The following is an 11,430-nucleotide window of genomic DNA, read 5'->3' as shown; positions in this document are numbered from 1 at the left end:
CAGCGCAGGGCATTCTGGGTAAATGCAACCAAAACAAACCCACATTTCTCTCACCTCATGCAGAGCCGTCAGCCGCCTTGTGTGAAAAACAACAGTCCATGATCTTCTGCCTCATCTTCCTCTCATGACGAGTCCATTGTTGAAAAATGATAAACAGAAATCCTAAAACCGCTAACATTTGACGCCACTCCATTTTTGTTTCTATTTCCAGTAGAAGAAGAAGTTTCTTCTTCAGAGGTTTTCATGTCGTTTCCCTCAGTAGTTCCTTGTGCAGCGCCCCCACAGGCGAGGGGGGGGGAACAGGTGGACTGACTCAGTGCAGTGTGAATGAACCCCCAGCTGAAAATGTAAACAAATGATCTGAATATTGGTCCCCATAGAACCGGGTCTACCGGACTGTCAGGTGTGAACACGACCTAAAATAACTTGAAATGTTAAGAAATAATACGGTACATAAAAAAATACTAAATCTCTACAGAGAAGAAGTCATCATCAAATTTAGGTTCAACAGAATTACTCAAAAACATAAAACTGTAACCTCTAAAAAAGTTAAATCTGGTCCTCTGGACATTCAAAAACAAAACAAAACAAGCAAAACAACAAAAAAAGGTTTTTGTTGTTTTGCTTTGTTTTGTTTTTTTTAATGTCCAGAGGACCAGATTTAACTTTTTTAGATTTTTCTACCTGGATTATTGAGCATGCATCAGGATATAAAACTGTAACGATTCAGGACTTGGTAAAGAGATGGTACCGTTAACTGCATCTTCTGTAGTAAAACATTTTGAGGCCATCCATGTTTCCTGTTGTCTTCTGCACCTGTCCACAGGTGTTCTGCTCTGATACCTGTCCACAGGTGTTCTGTTCTGATACCTGTCCACAGTTGTTCTGTTCTGATACCTGTCCACAGGTGTTCTGCTCTGATACCTGTCCACAGGTGTTCTGTTCTGATACCTGTCCACAGGTGTTCTGTTCTGATACCTGTCCACAGGTGTTCTGCTCTGATACCTGTGTACAGGTGTTCTGCTCTGATACCTGTCCGCAGGTGTTCTGCTCTGATACCTGTGTACAGGTGTTCTGCTCTGATACCTGTCCGCAGGTGTTCTGCTCTGATACCTTTCCACAGTTGTTCTGCTCTGATACCTGTGTACAGGTGTTCTGCTCTGATACCTGTCCACAGTTGTTCTGCTCTGATACCTGTGTACAGGTGTTCTGCTCTGATACCTGTGTACAGGTGTTCTGCTCTGATACCTTTCCACAGTTGTTCTGCTCTGATACCTGTGTACAGGTGTTATGCTCTGATACCTTTCCACAGTTGTTCTGCTCTGATACCTGTGTACAGGTGTTCTGCTCTGATACCTGTCCACAGGTGTTCTGCTCTGATACCTGTCCACAGTTGTTCTGTTCTGATACCTGTCCACAGGTGTTCTGCTCTGATACCTGTGTACAGGTGTTCTGTTCTGATACCTGTCCACAGGTGTTCTGCTCTGATACCTGTCCAGCTGATGGGACTTGTTTCCTGGAAGAACCAGCTTTATCTCCTCTGTCTAAAGGACATTGTCCCAGAAGTTTAGCAGTTTTGTCCAATTCATGTCCTATTTGTTATGATTTTCTGTGAAGAGCGGCGTTCTCCTTGGTCCACTTCCACAAAGTCCACCTTGGCTCAGAAAGCAAGCCATGTTGTGATCTGACCCTGGAGTTCATTTCTAAATCTTTGGTTACCATCTGAACCATTTGTCTTTGATTTGTCATCAGTTCTTCTCCTGTGGAGTCCAGGGAGCTGCAGCCCTGTGAACCTTGAAGCCATGACAGCTGCCTAAACGATTCATTTATTTCACTATGTGTTCTCTCTGTGGTAAACATAACCACTAAATTTAGAAATTACTACCAAAAGTGTACAGCAGAAATGACTACCATAAATAATTAAATAAATACAAATCAAGTGAAAACAGCCAATGTTTGGTTGCCAAACGTTACAACGATTTTCAAGAGGTGCTGAGCATCTGTTAGTTACTTTCATTGAGTTAATTCTCGTAGACATTCTGACTTCAAAAACAAAACGGCACATGTCCCTGTCTGTTCTAAAATTGTTAAGTCAGGTCCTCTAAACGGATTCAAAAAATAAAAATAAAAACAACTTGTTGAAACGTTTCATCTTTTATCCAAAGTACTTCTTCAGTTTTAAGCGCTGCAACAAACCCAATCTTATACAAACCAGATTCCAAGAAAGTTGGGACACTAAACAAATTGTGAATAAAAACTGAATGCAATGATGTGAAGATGGCAAATGTCAATATTTTATTCATAATATAACATAGATGACAGATCATAAGTTTAATCTGAGTAAATGTAACATTTTAAAGTAAAATATGTTGATTCAAAATTTCACAGTGTCAACAAATCCCAAAAAAGTTGGGACAAGTAGCAATAAGTGGCTGGAAAAAGGAAATTGAACATATAACGAACAGCTGGAAGACCAATTAATACTAATTAGGTCAATTGACAACATGATTGGTATAAAAAGAGCTTCTCAGAGTGTCAGTGTCTCTCAGAAGCCAAGATGGTAAGAGGATCACCAATTCCACCATTGTTGCGCAGAAAGATAGTGCAGCAATACCAGAATGGTGTTACCCAGTGTAAAATAGCAAAGACTTTTAAGTTATCATCATCAACCGTGCATAACTGAACCGTGAGGACTGAACTAGGCAAAAGGGCCTTCTCCTACTCCGCTCCTGTTTCATGGAATATCTTACAAAAAGATTTGAAGCTCTCGACCTTTGACCTCTCTAAGTGGCTTTAAGAATCTGTTGGACTCCTGGCAGGGACCAATGCAGACATGTTCCTGTTTTTAGTTTTCTACATTTGCCTTAGAATCTAGCTGGTTTTTTTTTTTTTTTTTGGTTACCTTTTTCTTTTAGCCATCCTATTTGTAAAAAACAACAACAAAAAAAATCTGCAATATGACTTTTTATAATTGTTTATTGTTGTTGCTGTTGTCCATTGTTGTCATCTTTCTTTGTTGAAATCAGGTCTCTTGTAAATGAGTCCTCGAGGCTCAATGGGATTTACCTGTATAAATAAAGGTTGAATGAATGAAAAATAACATCATCAAAAGATTCAGAGAATCTGGAACAATCGCTGTGCGTAAGGGTCAAGGCCGTAAAACTCTACTGGACGCTCGTGATCTCCGGGCCCTTAAACGTCACTGCACCTCAAACAGGAATGCCACTGTCAAGGAAATAACAGAATGGGCTCAGGAATACTTCCAGAAAGCATTGTCAGTGAACACAATCCACCGTGCCATCTGCCGTTGCCAGCTGAAACTCTACAGTGCAAAGAGGAAGCCATTTCTAAGCAAGCTCCACAAGCTCAGACGTTTGCACTGGGTCATTTAAAATGGAGTGTGGCAAAATGGAAGACTGTTCTGTGGTCAGATGAGTCACGATTTGAAGTTCTTTATGGAACACTGGGACGCCATGTCATCCGGACCAGAGAGGACAAGGATAGCCCAAGTTGTTATCAACGCTCCGTTCAGAAGCCTGCATCACTGATGGTATGGGGTTGCATGAGCGCTTGTGGCATGGGCAGCTTGCATGTCTGGAAAGGCACCATTAATGCAGAGAACTATGTTCAGGTTCTAGAACAACATATGCTCCCATCTAGACGTCATCTCTTTCAGGGAAGACCCTGCATTTTTCAACACGATAATACCAGACCACATTCTGCAGCAATCACAACATCATGGCTACGTAGGAGAAGGATCCGGGTACTGAAATGGCCAGCCTGCAGTCCAGATCTTTCACCTATAGAGAACATTTGGCGCATCATAAAGAGGAAGGTGCGACAAAGAAGGCCCAAGACGATTGAACAGTTAGAGGCCTGTATTAGACATGAATGGGAGAGCATTCCTATTTCTAAACTGGAGAAACTGGTCTCCTCTGTCCCCAGACGTCTGTTGAGTGTTGTAAGAAGAAGGGGGGATGCCACACAGTGGGAAAAATGGACTTGTCCCAACTTTTTTGGGATTTGTTGACGCCATGAAATTTGGAAAAAACAGATTTTTCCCTTAAAATGATACATTCTCTCAGTTTAAACTTTTGATCTGTGATTTGTGTTTTATTCTGAATAAAATATTAGATGTTGGCACCTCCACATCATTGCATTCAGGTTTTATTCACGATTTGTTTAGTGACCCAACTTTTTTGGAATCCGGTTTGTACATTGTACCTTCTCATAGTGGATCAACCCGTTTGTTGTTGACATCCAGAACTAGCTGTTCACATGAGATAGGAGAACCATCAACCTAAAGCCCCCCAGTATACTGCCGCGTACATCCATACGCAGAGGTACGCACGTACATATGCAGAGGTACGAGCGTACCCCCCAGGGCATATCCGTGCAAAGCTCAAATTTTTACGACCGCATACGCGTACGCGGTGTTGCACAATAAACTGCCCAGCGACGGACTGTTTTGTATGCGACACCTTCGTTTGAAGGTCCAAAGCTGGAAAAAATGTATGAATGGTTAAAAAACCTTAGATTATTCAATTCTGTAACGTGTGTCCTACACTGCTGAAGCTGAAAGAGCAATGATGTGTGCCGTTGTTTGTGGCGTCAGTCTCTGATAAAACACAGGAAATTAACCACTGGATGCACGTTACATGGTCGAGTCTGCCCCAGCCACAGATCAATTAATTCAGCCAACACAGAAATGGCTGACTCAGCCGACGTGACAGATATTAAACTAGAATGTGACATGGTAGTTGCTGAGCATCAAGCCAAACTCGTATTCTGACCCTGATCTGGATTAGGTACAGATGAACCAACAGAACAGACAAATCGATCCTGTTTGGCGCTGCGTTGAACATCATTTGTTCCACATTTCAAGCTAAATATTAGACTTCTGTTCTTCATCACAGAGTTTCCCTGAGAAAGATTAAAAATCGGCCACACTCTCACCCAAAGCTAACCCTAATCTGCAAATGCTCAAGGATAATTTCCTGTGAGGAAAAAGGTTAGGAAACCAATAATATATGCATGGGAATGACCTCTAGCACATCTAATAAAGGCCATGCAGGAACGGTTAAATAACCTTTAAACTGCTCTTGAATTTAATTAAAACCTCAAAGAAAAACATCCTTTTCAAGTGGACAGGCAAAAAGACTTTCCAGCTGTACTCAGGTTGGTTCAGTGGAAACACCATCCGGTCTCTCTGACCTCAGAACAGCATTTACTAAAGTCGTCCAGGTTCATGTGATGGACAAATATGAAACAGTTGGATGAGGAGTAAAACCTGCCATGATGCAGGAGAGTTAATCTGGAGTGGAAGGAGGTGCAAGAGCTGACACTTCTGAGTTCTGTCTAATAATCAATAATTAAATCAAAGCCTTAGAATTTCTTGATTTCTTTACCTGCTTGAGACTGAACCAGAACATGTTGGAGTAACGTTCTTCCTGTTCGTACAGGAAGGGGTGTGATGTCACAGTTTGTGTCCGGGACAGACTCCAGTTTTAGATCCACATCAGATTTTAAACTCAACACCCCTGGAAACAGATTCTGTAAGGAAGCTTACTTCTCTGAACCAGTTCACCAAAATATTGAAAACAATTGCAATAAAATTGGAATAAATGACGACGGTTTTAAACAGGCCAGAAAAATCAGATTTTATTTCTTTTGCATGAGTCAGATTCTCAATGACACCTGTCAATCACTCCAGCAGGCTCGTCAGCAATTGACCAATCAGCGATCATGATTTGTCCCGTACTGAACCGCCCCTTACCTGCTGGAGCTCCACCCCCTTTTCCTCAGACATTGTCGAGTTTTGCATAATGAATGCTTTGTGGTCAGAGGGATTTCATGAATAATCAGGAAAATGTTTAAACGTAGGGCAGAACGGTGGCGCAACTGGTAGAGCTGCTGCCTCTCATCGAGCAGGTCCCTGGTTCAAATCCCAGTCCTGGGGCCTTTCTGGGTGGAGTTTGCATGTTCTCTCCATGCATGCGTGGGTTTTCTCCAGGTACTCTGGTTTCCTCCCACAGTGGACCAACCAGTTTGTTGGAGATGAGATGGTTTCTGGGGGCCGTCCTGTCTGACCTCGACTCCTCCCAGGCAGGCAGCCACCGCCAAAGTGGTTCACTTAAGAAGTTTACTGCTGGGTGGGAAACGGTTAATGGAACTCCTCAGACTGATGAAGCCCTCCGGATAGAGGGTGAAACGTCTCTATAAAAAGAAACTGTCCAGATGACTCGACTGATAATTAATGGATTCAGACTCGTGTTACCCTGAGCGTGTAGAGGGTGAATACAGTTTGCTCCAGGGCTATTCAACTGGTGGCCTGCGGACCATTTCCAGTCCATGGGCAACTTCAATCCAGCCCTCTTCATAAAATAACATTTCAGGAGGTCTGTAGACGAAACTATCATATTCTGAATGTTTTTTTAAATCTTGAGAAAAAGAATGAAAGTCTTGAAAATATTAAAAACAAACCTGCTTTCAGGTTTTCTGTCCATGTGGACGTTTATCTTCATTTTTACACTTTGACACTGACGGGTCAGCACGCTGATCACCTGAGCACTGGCTGGCCCATAATAATAATAATAATAATAATAATAATAATAATAATAGCAACAACAAAGATAATAACGATAATAACGATGACAACGATGGTGACGACGACGACAATAACGATAATAATAATTGTAGCGGCAGTTGTTATTGTTTGTTTAAGTTTCACCACTAGATGTCGCTGTGGCAGAAAGTTCATATAGCATGCTGTTTTTTAAAGTGCTTTATTTTCTGTTTTTCAACACTTTTCATAACAAAAATTAATTTTAATTGATATTTAAGAGAAAGTAAACTGGCCAACTTGATAAATTTAGTTTAAGACGATGATGACGTCACTTCTGGTTTCAAAAGGATTGTTAAAACGGTTAATACAACGGACCTGATATTGAGCCAGTTAAGAACAGTTGAGAAGAAAAATAATCATTCTATTTCGTATAGGCTTTGCCCTTTAAGGCTGTCGCTGATGGGTTTTATCCCGATATGCGGAGCATCACACTGAAAAATTTAGTCCACGCCCACCTGCTGTATGGGCCCCACCCGGTCCGTATAAATTACGTTAATAGCTGGTAATCGGCTCCCATTTTTCTTCAGCGAGCTAATAGCACTGTCAGAAGAACGAAGAAGGAAAGTTGTGTAGATGACCAACCTTTGTTAAGTGCCCCCTGGAGCTGAGCCTGACGGAGACTTTTCTCGGAGCAAGATGTCCAGGTGGACCAGCGTCCCGTGTCTCCAGTTAGCGTAACCCAGACAGTGACACCGCTCTCCGACCAAGCTCACCAGCATGCATTTCAGACGGCCGCAGCGAACAACACGTTACGCTGTTGGCGTACACGTTCAGAGGCAGAACGAGACTTACGCTCCCTCTGCAGGGCAGCTGACGTCATCCTCAACCGGTGCCCCTCTTTGCTGTCTGCCGGCCCATATCGCAGCTGGAGGACGGAGTTTTCAGCGTTTCCTTGAGACCGCCAACAGATGGCGCTCTAGGACAACAAATGGCAGAGCAAATTACGGTTTTTGCGGAGGATGTGTGTGAAGGTGACACAAGTTTGGTTTAAAACATCATTTAATGATGAAAGTGTCTATTTTTAGCCAGTCTGTCAGCTCGGATGACCTGACAGCGGCTCCCTCTCACATCCTCCACACGAAATGAGCTGGTAGCAAGACGTTCCACAGCCATCTCGCTGAACGTCACCGCAGCCCCGCCCATCAGAGACCGGCTCTCTTCATCCCGGCAACAGAGTGTCCAACGTTTTCCCAGAGACCCCCAGCAGACGGCGCCCTGGGCCAACAAATCCCAAAGTGACGGGGGGAAAAGATTCAAAATGACGGTCTACGGAGGGTGTGTGGAAAGATGACACAATGTTGAAATAAAACATCATTCACTGATCAAAGTGTCTGTTTTTAGCCAGTCTGTAAGCTCGTATGAACTCACAGCGGCTGCGCACACATCCTCCACAAAAACGAGCCGGTGTCCTTAAATAAAGGTTTTTCAAACTCACCGTTGTTCCAGACATGACAAGACGCTCACAGAACATAACAGTGGTAAGCGAAATAACTCGTAGTCAACCCGAGCTGCAAGATCTTCACCCAAGCGGTGTCAAACGTGCACTTGCGCGACGCAAACAGCCTTCACCCAAACGGCGTTGCGTTGATGATGGTGCACACACAGCTCCCCGGCGTTCACCGGCTCATATCGGCATAAATGTGGGACTGCAGGTCGGGTCCGGTGAAGGACCTCGTTCTCAGCAAGAGCGACACACGCCTCACCGAAGCAAATGCGTGCCACTGCGGCACGCATTTGTGGTGCATGTGCATAATTACGCAACGCGTAATTATGCACATGGGGAGTTGAGTGACAAGACGTTTTTTTGGGGCAAGCTTCTGCTTCATACGGTGTTCGAATGGACCCAGTGAGGTGAGGACCACATCCGCTTCGCCTTTAACCCATCAGCGACATCCTTAAAGTGCGAAGCCTATATGAAATAGAATCTGGGGTTACAGTACGTAACCAACGTTTTCAAGGCTACTGGTTTGTCCACGTGCAGGCCAGACTGTTCTATGGTGTACTGGTGGTGAAAAGTAATATGAAGACTAATACAAGACCACAGTAAACATGAGTTTGAAGAACTCTCGTGTGTCTAGAGTTTGTAAACAAATCAGCAAAAATACTAGTAATAATAATAATAATAATAATAATAACAGTAATATTAATAGTAATAGTAACGGTAATAATAATAGTAATAATTATAATAATAGTAATAGTAATAACAGTAATAATAGTAATAAGAACAGTAATAATAGTAATAAGAACAGTAATAATTGTAACCAGACACATTACTGGGTGTCTGTCCTGGACATTTGCCTCCACGACCCGGCTACACATCAGCGATAGAAGATGGAGGTGGATGTAACTGAACTCCTTGGGATGTTCAGGACCTTGGAAACAGTTTAGCTCTATCCCTGATATGAACGTCTCAGTAATCTTTTCTTTGAGCTGCATTAAGACTCTTAAAGGGGGTAAGTATGCTTTTCCTCGTTAATAAAATGGAGAAACACCACTTCTTTCTCTTACAAATGACCTCACTTCCTTTTAAGTGAAAACTACTTACAATGACAATCTGCTGATGACAAAGTGGAAATAAAAGCAATATTCTGCATTTAAGTGCTTGAACTGCATGTTGCCTATCGAACATGTTTTAACTTTACCACTCAGCACTTCTGTTTGTTGGATTTAAATCGTTTTGGATAAGACCAACATCATTTGAGGTAAACGAGTTAGACAATTCTGCAGCCACTTCTCTATTTGCCACTGTCTAATTTTCACACATCCAAAAAACTGAAATAAAGCCAATAAAAAATGGAGTGAAAACGATTGTAAAAATAAAAGAACAAAATCTAAAAAATTCACAACTTGCCCTATTCAACTTTACTGTGACAAATCTGTGTTTCTTTCTCTAATACATTCATTCCACACATGTTCATTGTGATGTGTTGAAAGGTGTAAAGCATTACTTATCCAGCAGATCATGTTTCCCACAACAGTAAACGATGCTAAAGCTGAGCTCTTACCTTAAGTAGTCTCTCCGACAGAGGATGAGGTTGGCTTTGGTGTAGAGAGTGGAGCCCACTTCTCCCAGCCTGCACTCGCAGCACGCACATTTCAGGCAGTCCTCATGCCAGTACTTATCCAGAGCCTTCAGCAGGTAGCGATCCTTGATCTTCCGGTTGCAGCCGGCACAGCCTTTTGGCTTGGTGTCCGGCTGAACGGTGAGCATTTGTATACCTGAAAACACACAAATGTTCTTTAATCAGCTGACTCTTTGAGGAGCACAAACAGTAGGAGACAGTTTTCACATGAAACGCTTGGCAAGAAAAAAAGAGACAAATTAAGTTTAGGACTGGCACCTCTTAACCATTCTTCCTATTAAGTTTACATAGAGCTTCAAATTCTAATTTATATCCCATACCATATCATACCATACCATTTTATTTATAAAGCACTTAAAACAGCGACAAGGCCAACCAAAGTGCTGTACAGACAGAACAACAGGTAACACACAAAGCAAAATACAAAATGAGGTAAATCAGAATATAGACATAAAAACGATGCAGATAATGACGACAAACCAGTGTGGAGCATACAGGATCAAACACAGATCATCTGGTGATGAAAGCTACTGAATAGTAGTGAGTTTTTAAACAGGACTTGAAAACAGAGAGGGAGGGGGCCTGTCTGACAAGCAGAGGTAACTCGTTCCAAAGTCTTGGTCCTGCTACAGAGAAGGCCCTGTCACCTCTGCGCTTAAGACGAGTTCCTGGAACTGTGAGGAGCAACTGGTCCGCTGACCTCAGGGAACGTGGTGGGACATACGGTTGTAGCAAATCAGAGAGATGGGGGGGGAACACTGTTCAGTGATTTGTAGACATACATGAGTATTTTGAACTGGATTCGAAAGTGAACCAGTAACCAGTGCAGTGAGGCCAAAACTGGTGTAATGTGCTCTCTTTTGCCTGTACTGGTTAAAAATGGGGCTGCTGCATTCTGGACCAGTTGTAGTCGTGCAATGGAGGTCTGACTGATACCAAACAGGAGTGAATTGCAGTAATCAAGCCTAGATGTAATGAATGCATGTATTACTGTCTCCAGGTTCTTTTTGGACAATATGGGCTTCAGTTTAGACAGCCGCCTCAGTTGGAAGAAGCATGATTTAACAATCATGTTTACATGATTGTTAAGTTTCAGGGAAGGGTCTATTATCACGCCCAGATTAGTGACTCTTTGTTTTTCTGACAGGGTTAGAGCGGAGAGGTCGATGCAGTGGTTTGTGATCGTGTCGTTGGGAGGGAACAACATGACTTCAGACTTCTTTTCATTGAAACTTAAGAAGTTTAAAGCCATCCAGTCCCTGATGTCAGCCAGGCAGTCGAGCAGCGGTTGAATAGAGCGTGTACCATTGTGTCTTAGGGGGAAGTAAATTTGACAGTCATCAGCATAGAAGTGGAAGGGCATGTTGTATCCATGCATGTTGCATGTTGTGAAAAGGAGGAACCCAGACCAGTGGTCATTCCATATGTTGAGGGAGTATCAGAGAAACTGAGACGTTTATTTTCTAAACATAACGTCCCAGTGGCTTTTAAACCCTAAAATACATTAAAGACTGGTTCATCCCAAAGATCCAGTCCCCCGGCACAAACAGAGTAATATTGTGTATGCTGTTCAGTGTCAGGAGGGTGATCAGTCTTATATCGGGGAAACTAAACAGCCACTCGCCAAAAGGATGGACCAGCACAGAAGATCAACATCATCAGACCAGGACTCTGCGGTCTACACTCATCTCCAGGTCAGAGGTCACTCTTTCAGGGATGAAG

At 42.8% G+C, this 11,430-nt stretch overlaps 1 protein-coding gene across 1 annotated transcript in view; it reads right to left on the bottom strand.

Annotated features, from left to right (window-relative positions):
• The window catches only part of lmo3 (LIM domain only 3), a 47,501-nt gene that overhangs the window by 17,347 nt on the left and 18,724 nt on the right, over positions 1-11,430 (bottom strand). The window contains exon 2 of the mRNA XM_037696036.1: positions 9,631-9,844. Within this exon, the coding sequence (XP_037551964.1) occupies positions 9,631-9,844 (214 nt within the window). The remainder of the gene's footprint in view (positions 1-9,630; positions 9,845-11,430) is intronic.

This window comes from Nematolebias whitei, chromosome 22 (genome assembly GCF_014905685.2).
Source record: "Nematolebias whitei isolate Nwh7 chromosome 22, NemWhi1, whole genome shotgun sequence".
In the NCBI taxonomy this organism is placed as follows: Eukaryota; Metazoa; Chordata; class Actinopteri; order Cyprinodontiformes; family Rivulidae; genus Nematolebias; species Nematolebias whitei.
This window is presented reverse-complemented; position numbering and strand designations above follow the sequence as displayed.